This window comes from Neophocaena asiaeorientalis, unplaced genomic scaffold, assembly GCF_003031525.2.
Source record: "Neophocaena asiaeorientalis asiaeorientalis breed wild unplaced genomic scaffold, Neophocaena_asiaeorientalis_V1.1 scaffold68, whole genome shotgun sequence".
Lineage (NCBI taxonomy): Eukaryota > Metazoa > Chordata > Mammalia > Artiodactyla > Phocoenidae > Neophocaena > Neophocaena asiaeorientalis.
Genome location: NW_020173384.1, coordinates 60835 through 75638, shown reverse-complemented (window position 1 = coordinate 75638; position 14804 = coordinate 60835). Strand labels below are relative to the sequence as shown.

At 37.3% G+C, this 14804-nt stretch overlaps 1 protein-coding gene across 1 annotated transcript in view; it reads right to left on the bottom strand.

Moving 5' to 3' along the window:
• Positions 1–14804, bottom strand: part of LOC112400708 (E3 ubiquitin-protein ligase HECW1) — a 114090-nt gene that overhangs the window by 70635 nt on the left and 28651 nt on the right. The window contains exons 9-10 of the mRNA XM_024746600.1: positions 14380–14565; positions 787–921 (exon numbers count right to left, since the gene is read on the bottom strand). Of these exons, the coding sequence (XP_024602368.1) occupies positions 787–921; positions 14380–14565 (321 nt within the window). The remainder of the gene's footprint in view (positions 1–786; positions 922–14379; positions 14566–14804) is intronic.

Here is a 14804-nt window from a genome sequence, read left to right as displayed (position 1 = left end):
GGAAAGGGTATGGGATATAGAAACAGGAATTCAGAAAGGCAAGGAACCTGATGTTTAAGAAAGGGGGCAGCCTTTTAGGTTGTTATGTAATATTGAGCAGTGTTCCCTGTGTTATAGGAAAAGAATTTGAAAAAGAATAGATACATGTATATGTATAACTGAATCACTTTGCTATACACCTGAAACTAACACAACATTGTTAATCAACTATACTCCATATAAAATAAAAAGTTAAAAAAAAAGAAAGGGGGCAGCCTTTCACGGCCCAGTAGAAGATAACCATGTCGAGTGAAAGAAAATATAAATCAGGGAAGAGCAGATGGTAGGGTGGAAACAGAGTATTCATGTGGCCCAGTTGATTCCCCCAGTTTTCAGTCCACGAATGCATTACTGAAGTCTTTTCCAGGACCCAGGGAGAGGTAGAAGTTTAAATGCAGTCATACGCTGCCTAGCACTTCCACGGTCTTTTAAGAATTTACATGTGACCAGTGGGCCTGAGGAAGCACCTCTCCAGTCATAAGTGTAGGATGCATTTTCAGTCTCCTTTAAACTAGATCAATTTTTCAGTAGCGTGATTGTGTAGGACAAAAGGGGAGGCAGAAGGAAGGCAATCTGAAGATGGGTCTAGGGCACAAAGTGGGTGCCCCGAGTCCTCATCCACTCTGCTAAAGAGCATACGGATATGGCTCAGCTCCTGGAGGAACAGACAACCCTAGATCCTGGCTCCACCAGCAGAGGCAGAGTCTATGGTCCTGTGAACGGTGGGGCAGGGGGAGAGGGGTTTACCTCTCCAGCGCTGTAACTTCGGAGTCTCTGGAGGTGCTGTCGATGTGTCAGATGGTTGGGAAGACGCCCATTCTGAAGAGGGATTCGGGGGTCAATGAAAGTGGTAGCTCGACTGTTGTGGTCCACGAAGAAAGACTATGGACAGACCAGGAAAGAGCACATGCATGAGAACCAGCCAAATGAAGCCAGTGATACCTGGGAGCACTCCAGGGCTCAGTCATCATGTTTACGTGTGTCTCTCCTTTTCATCTACTCAAAACTAGATGGAAGATGTGCCTCTGCTTCTGCTTGCTCAGCAGTTCAAAGAAGCAACGCCAGTCGCTGATAATCACTTTACACGGTGGAGTCACGGAACAGTGAGCATAACACCTTACCTATCATGGAAAATAAGAGAAATGGAGCCTTTCATGGATAAAAGTCATTCTAGTAATCAATCATGTGTAAAGCATTTTGCTTATTTTTTAAATAAATGCTCTTTTTTTTGGTTATAGGATTAGCATAGTCTCACGGAGAAAAAAACTTGAAAAGGATAAAAATGTGGGAAGAAGGTAGCTAAAACCATCCCAAATATTACAATCTAGAGGTAATCACCGAAATAGTTTGGTGCATGTTTTCCATTTTTCTCTCTTCCTATGCAAATATACAAATATATACATACCTTCCCACATCAGCACCTACAATTTTGTTGTAAGATTTTTTCACCTATTATTTTATGAGCCTTTTCCTATGTTATTAAGTATTCTTTTAACACAGAATTTTATTGATTATATGGTGTTCAGTTTGATGAATGCCTAATAATTAATTTCAGTACCCTCTATCATTGGACACTTGACTTTTTACTGTTTTATAATAATGCTTCAATAAACACTCTTGTGTATAAATCTTTGTGGCATGTCTATTAGTGTATAAGTTCCAATATATGACAAAAGTCATTCTTTAAAACTAAAATTAGTTACCTTTCACAAAAGAGAAAATTAATACTTATTTTTTTTTCTTTTACAAAACCTTCTGTACTAGAAAATAAACTTTCAAATACTCTCTTCTGAGCAAAGTGTAATATTTGGTAACGATATCTGCCTTAAATGACCTCAACCAGTGCTTGTTTTAGACATGTTCAGGTGTCACCTGACAGAAGTAGGCCAAGAAATATTATACAGATTTAGAAATTATTCTTGGGGAATATGAGCTTATGATTTAAAGTACTGTAAACAAGACTCATTGTAAACGAATCTTTTTAAAAGCTTTATAAAATGTCATACAGGAAGTGGGTTTCATTAGGGAGATCAAAAATACTCACAGATACTAATCATGTGAATTAGTATCTGTGCCTGGTAATAAAATTTCCCAGAACAGCTTCCCACACAGAGCCAAAAAAGAGCTGTATGTCCAACAACACAGAGGGGACTGAAATGATGTCCCCTGAAACACCGTGTTAGATGCTCAAAAAATGATGCCAGTGATATAAAAAAAAAATACAAGAATCTGAATAAGAATGAAATGTGAGTGGGAAAAAACCCAACATTTATCAACATGTTTACATGAGATTTTAAACACGCAAGTATAAGCTAAATTAGTGTATAGTAAAAGGAGACATTATTCAACTATATGTCAAAGTTTATAAATTAAAGTTAAATGGGTTCCTTATATATATGTATATGTGGTAATTTTTTAGTATAAATTCCTAAAAGTTGAGTTAATTACTAGGTTAAAAGTTAGGATAACATTTATGTTTATTGATCCATATTAACAAACTACCTTCACAAGAGCTGTACATATTTGTCGTCTTACCAAAAGTCCATGAACCCTTTTCACGGACTTTGCCAGTGCTGAGTATTGGAAAGAACTCTTAGAAATGTTGAATGGTAAATCATGATGAATTATAAGGGAAGCCAAACATTTCCTCCTAAGTTTATTTGTCAATTTCTTCATTGGAGTGTTGTCTACTTCGCCTTTTCCCTTTTTTGTTGTTGGGATGTTAAGATTTTCTTTAATTTAAACGTGCTTACTCATGTGCCTTCACACTGCTTTTGATTTTCGTTGGCTTTGTTTTCTAATACACAGAATTTTTTAGGTTCTTATGTATACAAATCTCTCAATTATTTCTCTCTAGCTAGAGGTCAGTTAAATGCTTAATTATATTTTTCTAGCTTTATTTTTGGTGGGTTAATTGTTTCTGGAAACTTATTTTGGTATGATGTGAAGTTGTAATTGGATTTTTTTCTCCAAGGGCTTATTTTTCTAAATCACCCATTCCCTATCGTTTCATTAAATATAAATTCTTATAAATACCACGGTGTGTTTCAGGAATATTTTATCTGTTCCAATGGTCTGTGGGAGTTTCACTGTTCCAATTATTAATGGCTGTAGGGCAAGTTTCCTCTTATTATTTATCTTTTCCAAAATTTTCTTAGGTATTCTTGCCTGTTTATTTCACTTTTCCAGATGAACCGATATTAATTTTATTAATTTCCAAAATAGTTTTAACTGGCAAATAATGATAATTTTGTCTCCTTTTTTACAAGGGCTCTTTTACCTTTTACCTCCTTTTTTTGTAATACATGCGAGAACTTCCAAAACAATGTTAAATAAGATACGGCCGCTGCAATCTTCTTGCTCTGTATTTTGATAGGAAAACTTACTAGGGTCCAATTGTAAAACAGGACGTGGTTCATTATGTTAAGGGATCCTTTATTTTGTCATGAAAACACACTTACTTTCCTACTTTTCTAAGACTATGTTTTATTTTTAAAACATAAATGTGTATTTCATTTTTATAAAGTACTTTTCTAGTATTTCTTAAAACGATCAACTGAAATTCCTCCTATAAACTCTTGGTTAAAATACTAGAGATAATAGATTTACTAGTGGTAAATGACCCTTATATCTTTGGGAGAAAATCTATTTAATTGTGGTGGGTCATTCTTTTAATATACTGTCAAATTCAACATTTTAATTTTTTAAATTTGTTTTTAATTTTTGTTTCAAAAGCATGTATTTATTTTTTGTTATGCTAATTACAGCCTTCACCAAATAGAGTATAAACTTGTATCTGCCAAGACAGTGTTTTACTTATCTCTAAACCGCTCATGCTGTGGCACTGTATAGGTATAATACATAACTCAACAATTTGTGAGCACAATTCATGAATGCAGGACATGAGAACTTTGATTTCAAACACTTCAGTTTTAAATATGAGCTTTTTGGAACTCAAGTGAATTTCGTGTATAGCTTTTTTAAAAATTCAGATTTCCCTAGTTTTACTTGTACTCATCTGCGTACGTTTAGTTTTATACAATTTAATCATGTTCATGTATCCACCACCACCGTCAAGATACTGAACAGTTCAATCACCATAAGGACACTTCATGGGGCCCTTTCCCATTACACTTACCTCCCTTCCTTATTCCTCTACCCCATTCCATCCTTGACCCCTAGCCAATAACTGTTCTCCATTTCTGAATTTTTGTCACCTCAAGAATGCTATAAAAATGGAATCATACAGTATGTAACCTTTTGAGATTGACTTTTTTCACTTAATATGATTTCTGTGAGATTCATCCAAGTTGTTACATGTATCAGCAGTTCATTCTTTTTTTTTCATTGCTGATTACTTTTCTATGGTATGGATGTACTAAATTTGTGGCAACAGTTTTTGCTTTCCGCTTAGATTCATAAGCAAAGTTATAATGGCTTCATGAAATAAACTATGCAGTTTCTATTTTTTCCCATGTTCTGGAGTAGAGCATGAAGATATCTGGGAGTGGGAAAGGCATTCACTGATACATTCTCCAAATTATTCTATAAGTCTATTCAATTTTTTATATTTACCAAGTCAAATGTATATGAATATATATATATAATATGTAAATTATTCATTTCTTCTAGATTTTCTGTGATATCAAACATTTATTTAACTATTTGTTAAATAAAGAAAGAAATGTATTTTCTTTTTTCCTTTTAAAAATTTCCCTGCACCTGCTACATCTCATTTTGTTGATTTTATTTACTATTTATCTCTCTTCTACAACAACTCTTACATTTACTTCTTACATTGTTTTTTAATTCATACACTTCTGCCTTTTATTTTTTTCAAATAAACATTAAAATACATTTCTGCTTTAATTACTGTTGCTTTTTTATCTTCTCTAAATCATTGATTTGGAAGCTTATATTTTATATTTATTTTTCTTCTTTGATAATAAAAACCAGTGCTGCTAGCCCTTTGAGTACATGCTTTCTTATCTCATGCTTTATTAAGTACTACTCTCTTGCATTTTCAATAACTTCTTAAAGATTTCTAAGTCTTAATTTTATTTAAAACCCAATAGTCACATAGAATACTGTTTTGAATTTCCAACTAGCCCAGTTTTTGTTTCTGATGGTGGTTTTTAAATTTGTTATTTAAAATTTGGCTTTATTGCTTGCGGCCATGGAATGCAACTTGAGTATTTTCTGCTTTTTTGTTTTCTTTGTGTTATAGAATGTTATCACTTAGAAAAATGGTCCATAGATCATGAAAAGATGTTGTAAGCTCTTTTTTTTTATTGTATTTATTCCTTGGTATTTTATTCTTTTTGGTATGATTTTAAATGGGATTATTTTCTTCTTTCTCTTTCTGATAGTTCACTATTAGTGAAGAGAAAAGCAACATATTTCTATATATTAATCTTGTATTCTTCAAATTTACTGAACTCTATTAGTTCTAATAGTTTTTTGGTAGACTTTAGGGTTTTCTATATATACTATTATGCCATCTGTAAATAGTGACTCTTACTTTTTTTCCTTCCAATTTTTGATATTTTTTATTTCTTTTCCTTGTCTAATTGCTGTGGTTAGAACTTACAACACTATGTTAAATAAAGGTGGCAAGAGTGGGCATCCTTGTGTTGTTCCTGGTTTTAGAGGAAAAGCTTTCAGTTTTTTACCATTGAGTATGATGTTGGCTGTGGGTGACAGTATGATGTGGATGTTTGTCATAAATGGCCTTTATTATGTTGGGATATGTTCCCTCTATACCAACTTTGTTGAGAGTTCTTTATCATAAATGGATGCTGAATTTTGACAAATGAATTTTCTGCATCTATTGAGATGATCATGTGATTTTTATCCTTCCTTTTGTTAATGTAGTGTATCTCATTGATTTGTGGATGTTCAACCATCCTTGCATTCCTGGAATAAATCCCACTTGATCATGGCATATGATCCTTTTAAGGTATTATTGAATTTGATTGGTTAGTATTTTGCTGAGCATTTTTAATCTACATTCATCAGAGATATTGCCCTGTAATTTTCTTTTTTTCATAGTGTCTTTGTCTGGTTTTGGTATCAGGGTAACAGTGGCCTCTGAGAATGATTTTGTGAGTGTTCCTGCCTCTTCAATTTTTTGGAATAAAATACCTAGGAATAAACTTAACCAAGGAAGTGAAAGACCTATACTCTGAAAACTATAAAACACTGATGAAGGAAACTGAAGATGATACAAAGGAATGGAAAGATATCCTGTGTTCATAGATAGGAAGAACTGTTAAAATTTCCATACTACTCAAAGCAATCTACAGATTTAATGCAACCTCTTTCAAAATACCTATGACATTTTCCACAGAACTAGAATAAATAATCCTAAAATTTATATGGAACCACAAAAGACCCAAAATTGCAAAAGCAATCTTGAGGAAAAAAGAACAAAGTTTTCATGCTCCCTGACTTCAGACAATACTACAAAGCTACAGTAATCAAAACAGCATGGTACTGGCATGAAAACAGACACACAGATCAATGGAACAGAATAGAGAATGCAGAAATAAGCCCATGCACTTATGATCAATTAATTTATGACAAGGAAGGCAAGAATATACAATGGAGGAAAAACAGTCTCTTCAATAAGAGGTGCTGGGAAAACTGGACAACTACATGTAAAAAAATGAAATTAGAACATTCACTAAACCATATATAGAAATCAACTCAAAACGGATTAAAGACCTAAATGTAAGACCTAAAACCAAAAACTCCTAGAAGAGAACACAGGCAGAATACTCTTTGACATAAACTGGACAAATATTTTTTGGGGCCTGTCTCCCAAGGCAAAAGAAAGAAAAGCAAAAATAAACAAATGGGACCTAATTAAACTTAAAAGCTTTTGGACAGCGAAGGGAACCATTGACAAAAAGACAACCTACTGAATGGGAGAAAAATACATGCAAATGATATGACTGATAAAGGTTAATAACCAAAATATATAAACAGTTCATATAACTCAATATTAAAAAAAAAAAGAACCTGATTAAAAATGGGCAGTAGGGGCTTCCCTGGTGGTGCAGTGGTTGAGAGTCCACCTGCCGATGCAGGGGACACGGGTTCGTGCCCCAGTCCGGGAAGACCCCACATGCTGCAGAGCGGCTGGGCCTGTGAGCCATGGCCGCTGAGCCTGTGCGTCTGGAGCCTGTACTCCGCAACGGGAGAGGCTACAGCAGTGAGAGGCCTGCATACCGTGAAAAAAAAAAAAAAATGGGCAGAAGACCTGAGTAGACATTTTTCCAAAGAAGATATACAGTTGGTCAACAGGCACATGAAAAGATGCTCAACATTGCTAATCACCAGAAAATTGCAAATCAAAACCAGAATGAGATATGTCACCTCACCCTGTCAGAAGGGCTATTTTCAAAAAGTCTACAAACAACAAATGATGGTGAGGATGTGGAGAAAAGAAAACCCTAGGACATTCTTTTTTTTTTTTTTAACATCTTTATTGGAGTATAATTGCTTTACAATGGTGTGCTAGTTTCTGCTTCATAACAAAGCGAATCAGTAATACATGTACATATGTTCCCATATCTCTTCCCTCTTGCGTCTTCCTCCCTTGCACCCTCCCTATCCCACTCCTCTAGGTGGTCAAAAAGCACCAAGCTGATCTCCCTGTGCTATGCAGCTGCTTCCCACTAGCTATCTATTTTACATTTGGTAGTGTATATATGTCCGTGTCACTCTCTCACTTTGTCACAGCTTACCCTTCCCCCTCCCCATATCTTCAAGTCCATTCTCTAGTAGGTCTGTGCCTTTATTCCCACCTTACTCCTAGGTTCTTCAAGACTTTTTCTTTTCTTAGATTCCATATATATGTGTTAGCATATGGTATTTGTTTTTCTCTTTCTGACTTACTTCACTCGGTATGACAGACTCTAGGTCCATCCACCTCACTACAAACAACCCAATTTCGTTTCTTTTTATTCCGACCAGAAATATAGATCAATGGAACAGGATAGAAAGCTCAGAGATAAACCCGCACACATATGGTCACCTTATCTTTGATAAAGGAGGCAAGAATATACAGTGGAGAAAAGACAGCCTCTTCAATAAGTGGTCCTACTACATTCTTGATGGGAATGTAAATAGGTGCAGCCACTGTGAAAACAGAATGGAGGTTCCTCAAAAAAATTAAAAATAGAACTATCATATGAGCCACTAATTCCACTCCTGGGTATATATCTAAAGAAAATGAAAACATTAATTCAAAAGATACATGCACCTCAGTGTTCACAGAAGCATTATTTACAATAGCCAAGATATGGAAGCAATCTAAGTGTCCATCAACAGATGAATGGATAAAGTCGAGCTGTATGTATGTAGTGTGTGTGTGTGTATACACACACACACACACACACGCACAGATTGAAATACTAATAAGCTATAAAAAAGAATGAAATTCTGACATTTGCAACAACATGGATGGACATATAGGTTATTATGCTTAGTGAAGTAAGTCAGATGGAGAAAGACAAATACCGTATGTTATCACTTATATGTGGAATCTAAAAAATAAAACTAATTAATGAATATAACAAAGGAGAAACAGACTCTCAGATATAGAAAACGAACTAGTGGCTACCAGTGGGGAGAAGGAGGGGGGAGGGGCAAGATAGGGTAGGGATTTAAGAGATACAATCTACTATGTATAAAATGACTAATCAACAAGGATATATTGTACAACACAGGGAATTATAGCCATTATTTTATAATAACTGTAGATGGAGTACAAGCTATAAAAATGTTGAATCACAACTGAAACTAATATTATATTGCAAGTCAATTATACTTCAATTAAAAAAATAAAAGAACCTAGGGATAAGACAGGAATAGAGGCACAGACCTACTGGAGAACGGACTTGAGGATATGGGGAGGGGGAAGGGTGAGTTTTGACAGGGCGAGAGAGAGTCATGGACATATACACACTAACAAACGTAGCAAGGTAGATAGATAGGGGGCAGCAGCCGAAAGGCACAGGGATTTTAGCTCGGGGCTTTGGGACAGCCTGGAGGGGTGGGATGGGGAGAGTGGGAGGGAGGGAGACGCAAGAGGGAAGACACATGGGAGCATATGTATATGTATAGCTGATTCACTTTGTTATAAAGCAGAAACTAACACACCATTGTAAAGCAATTATACCCCAATAAAGATGTTAAAAAAAAAAAAAGATTATTATTAAAAATTGTGGTAAAATATAAAATTTGTCATTTTAATTATTTTTAAGTGTACAATTTAATGGCATTACGTACATTTTCTTTGTCATGCAGCCATCATCACTATTCATCTAAATTTTTTCACTTTTCAAAACTGAAACTATGGCTCCATTAAAAAATAACTCCTCATTCCCTCCTCCCCTCACTTCCTGGTAACCTCTATTCTACTTTCTGTTTCTATGAATACTATTTTAGATATCTCATATGGGATATAATATTTGTCCTTTTGTGTCTGACTTATTTAACTTAGCATAATGTTTTCGAGGTTAATTCATGTTGTAGCATGTCAGATTTTCATTCCTTTTTAAGGATGAAAAATGTTCCATTGTATGCATATAACACATTTTGTTTACCCATTCATGTAAGCTTTATTTTTCCACCTTTATTGAGAAACACTTGACAGATAAAAATTGTACGTAATTAAGGTCATAGGTTTTTGAAAGAGATTGCATTAAATTTAAATAAAAGAAAAATAAATTTTTCTTTATATAATATGTATGTTGTTCTTTGGTTCACAAGGTGTATATGATTATTGTATCTTTATTTTAATTGCACCATTGATTAGTATAAAATTTTTCTCTGACTCCATTTTAATGATCTGAATTTCAACTCTCCTTTGTATGATATTAATACACCATCACTGATTTTTCTGTTATTGTTTTCACACTATATTAAATATTTATTCTTTTACTATTAAACTTTCTGAGTCATTTCTTAGGTATGTTTCTTTTTAAGCTGGGTTTGTTTGCTATCAAATCTGATAGTATCTCCTTTTGGTAAGGAGATACTATTTCTTACTAGGAATACTAAGTTCATCCTATTTCCACCTGCTGCCACGACTGTTATGCCTGGCTTTACTGTTATTTTATTTTATTAATTTAATTTTCTTTCCTTCCTTGTGGATTTTTTTGTGCGTTTTGTTATATCAACTGTATTTTGTTTGACTTTATCTTTTGTAGGAATTCAAAAGAGAATACTCTTGCTTTAAATGGTAAAATGGTTGCTTTTTAAGTTTGTCAAATAACTATATTTAGCCATTGTTTTTCAAATTATCCGCTTTGACCCCCCTTACACCCAACTAGGAACTTAGCACAACTTTCCTTGCCCTGTTCACTAACCCACTTCCTGTTTCCTTATTTTTTAATTCTGGTCTGTGGATATTGGTCCAGATTGTTCTTATACACGTATTCCATTTTTATTATACATATTTTCCCATATTTTATTGAGCCTTTTCCAATATATTTTAAAGCACTAAAATCTTAAAGCAATTATTTACACTTATATTTGTGGATTTGATTGATTTTAAATACCCACCACCATAGTTTTTAATGCTATGATTTTCCCATTATTGATTTCCTCTGCTTTATTTGTGAGTCATCTGGAGAATGGTTTTCTTAGGGCAGGCAAAAGAGTAGGGTGAGCTCTGAAATCTTGTACATGAGGTTTCTTCCCTACTGTCGTCACACTTCAATGATAACAATTTTTCTGGAAATAGGATTATTGGGCTACTACCTTTCTCATCAATAACCTGTAGTCATTGCTCTCTGGGTTTCTACAGTTTAGTTTTATGGATGGGAAGTTTGAAGCTTGTCTTATTTTAATTCTTTTGTAAATAACGTTCACATTATCATGGCTGTATATTGATAAGATTTTTTAAACCTCTAAAGACATTCCAGAGTATGTGTAGATATAGCATTTATTTTAATTAACTTTACTGTAACTCAGTGAGTCCAATTAACCTGCCCACCTGAACAGTTTGTTGTAGATCAAAGTTATATTTTCAATATTTAACAATTTAATATATTTAATATTTACTTATTGCTACTGCATTCTGATTTCTTCTTGAAGAACATCTATAAGTCATTCATCCAACAGAGATTTATTGAGGGCCAACTATGTGCCAGGCACTATTCTAGGCCCTTAGAGGGTTCATCAATGAGTAACACAAAGATCCCTGCTCTCAAGGAGCTTAAAATTCTGCCAGGAGAAACAGACAAAACAGTAAATCGAGTAAATATGTAACTTATATAGCAGAGCACACGGGTAAGGGATCTTGAGGGATCTTGTAATATTAAATTGGTCAATATTAAACTGGTTCTTGCTGAGGAGATGAGATATATATTTTTTCTTTTTTTTGGTTTTTACATTTTTTTTTCCACTTTATGCTTTACTGTTTGCAATCTGGTGCCTTCCTTGTGCTTTGGGGGCTGTTTCCATGTTCATATTCTATATTAATGATTTGATTTTACATAGTGTCAGTTCTGCTCTGTTTTATCCCTATGCTATTACATTTTGTTGTTCCTTGCAATCTTAAAACATTTATTTAGCCCACGTCCTTTTCTTTTCTTGTTTTTAATTGTAGTAAGAACACCTAACGTGAGTTTTAGTTTCTTACACATTTTTTTAAATTTTACTTATTTATTTATTTTTGGCTGCGTTGGGTCTTCACTGCTGCACGCGAGCTTTCTTCAGTTGCGGCGAGCGGGGGCTAGTCTTCGCTGTGGTGCGCAGGCTTCTCATTGTGGTGGCTTCTCTTGTGGTGCACAGGCTCTAGGTGTGTGGGCTTCAGTAGTCGTGGCACGCAGACCCAGAAGTTGTGACTCATGGGCTCTAGAGCTCAGCCTCAGTAGTTGTGGCGCACGGGCTTAGTTGCTCCGTGGCACGTGGGATCTTCCCAGACCAGGGCTCGAACCCGTGTCTCCTGCGTTGGCAGGTGGATTCTTAACCACTGCGCCATCTACAGGGAAGTCCCTGCAACAAATTTTAAAGTGTATAGTACAGTACTGTTAACTATAGGTACCATATCGTATAGCTGATCTCTAGAGCTTATTCATTTTGTGTAACAAAGACTCTCTACCCATTGAACAGAAACTCCCCACTTCCTCCTGCTCCCATCCCTTGGCAACCACCATTCTACTCTGTTTCTATGAGCTCGAGCAGATCTCTCGTATAAATGGAATAGTGCAGTTTTTGTCCTCCTGTGACTACCTAATTTCATTTAACATAATGTCTTCCATGTTCATCCACGTTGGAACATGTGTCAGAATCCCCTTCTTTTTTAAGGCTACATAATACCCCATTGTATGTATACACCACATTTTCTTTATCCATTCATCCATCAACAGACATTTAGGTTGTTTCCATGTCTTGGCTATTTGATTAATGCTGCAAAGAACATAGGAGTATGGATATCTCTCTGAGATTTTGATTTCAGTTCATTTGGATCAATACCCAGAGTGGGATTGCTATATCCCACGGTGGTTCTGTTTTCTTATGTCTGCTTGCTCTCAGATTGTTTTCTGTGTGTGGCTTCTTTTTGCTCAAAAGAAGTCATACCGTCTCGTGCCATTCTGTGTATGATAAGCAGATTATCTTTAAAATGTTCATTTCTATTTTCTGAAGAAAATTATATGCTTTTTCTCAAGATAAAGATTCTGTTTCCTTCATGTAGTAGTAGGTCTTCAGAGGTCCCTTCTTATTTTGCTGCTATGTGTTCAGTCCTTAGTGGAGGCCGCCTCCATCTCATGCCTGCCACAGGTGGGGTCTCACCTGTCTCACCACCCGAAGTCCCACCACCTCTTGGATAACCATCCTCCTTAGCACAGCCCTGGAGCCAACTCGAGGCTCACATGCAATCTCCACTGATGCTCGGCGGAGGCTGTGTCCACCTTCCTCAGATTTCCAAAACAACAAATGAGTCAGAGGCCATTCTGTCCGCCTTGTGGGGATGACAGTGCATTCAAAGACACCAAACAGCTCGGCCCCAGCCCTCCTCTTCCTACACAGTACACACTAAAAGTGAAGGCTGTTGACTCTGAACATGTCAATAAAGAAAGAAGCAGACTGGCCGAGCGAGGAACAAGAAGATGGTCCAGTGTTCTGGAACCTGCTCTGTTTCTTTTGCATAGAAAGCTATCACCACACCATGAAAATGACCACGTGTCACTGTCATTCTCCCAGTGGAGGCAAAACCCAGCAAACAAGGAAGTCCTGGGGAACGAAATCTGGCTGTGGTGGCTTTTTGCATACACGAGGCACCCCTCGCCCAGTTCATCCCCGACTACAGAGCTGGTCATAGACAGTCATTGTACTGATGGACTTGCATTAATTAGTGAACACAATCTTTCCCCCCATACTCCAGAGAGCCCAGGTTCTTAGGCACGATAAAATGTTTGTGGGGGAATTTCTGGCTCCCAGGGCACGGTGATGTCCTATCAACCCACTTTGGGGAACCATGGCTTTGCATGTTCACCATCACAGAGGAAAGGAGCTGTGTGATGCAGTTTCCCACTTAGACATGTGTCTGCTGGCAACACTTCTGATTCCTTTGCCACTAAAAGAGGGAGGGATTCTCTCTACCAAAGTTTGTAAAAGATTACACAGGGACAATTCCTTGGTAAACTGTTTGGCCTTGTCTTATAAGTACACTGAGATGACTGATGGTGATTAAGGAAAAGCATCCTCGCTTTAGCAGACTCAGCTAGGCTTCTAGAGCATCCCCGGGAAAGCCCAGTTTTGGTTAAGGTCACATGAAAGCAAAATGCAAGCCAGAAACATTGCACGGGCCCAATTCACCCGGTCCCTGTTTGCCAGGCTGTTTTAATAACTGAAGGCTTATTAGGGAAATCACAATGAGTAATCTAATAATGTCACTCCCAGTTAGCTAATAATTTCATTACCTGAGAGTTAGCTGTCTAAGGAGGCAAAACAATAGAAAGGTCATGGAACAGAATCTGGTTTCAGGTTCCAAACCGAAAGCCAGTTCCAGATCTCAGCTGGGTGTGACACTGTCCCCCCACCGCCAACACCCCACCCCTTCCCCACCCAGAGAACACATAGCAATGTCACAACTTGGTGGAGGTGCTACTGGCACCAGTGGGCAGAGCCAGGGATGCTTGAAAACATCCCGCACATCACAAGACAGAAACCCAGGTGTGGGTAGTTACCCCTCCTCCCTTCCTGGTGGCCAATGGCACGTCTGAGGCACAGCCTTCCCTGTCCTCCCCACGCTCCCTCCTCACCGCCTGCTCACCAGTGTTCTCCTTTTGCTGTAAGGCCCCCCACTGCAGTCAGGCTCACCTTTCCCTGCTGGTCTGTTTTGACCTCCCAGCCCCGGGGCAATTCCAGCCGAGTGTCCGCAAACATGTTGATGAAATTCACCAAGTCCCGGTTGTGCTGGTAGCGTTCAAAGTTGCGCGCGTCCCGCCGGACCTTGAGGATCATGTGCTTCAAGCAGGTGCTACTGGTGAAGACTCGGTAGGCACTCTGAGAGGGGTCGGGGCCAACGGGGAAGGCAGTGGGGATTAGGAGAAACAGACCAAGCGTACTTTGAGCCCCTTAATGGGATGTGATGTGATTGCTACACAGGGATTTACTGTGAGCCTTGGGCGTTGGGGGTGGGGTGTAGAGCTCTTGCTGCAGAAGTAAACGCCTGCCCCCCGTAAACACACACGGACCTCCGGGCTGTCTGGCTCTACCGCTGCTTCAGCATCCTGGACGCTGTC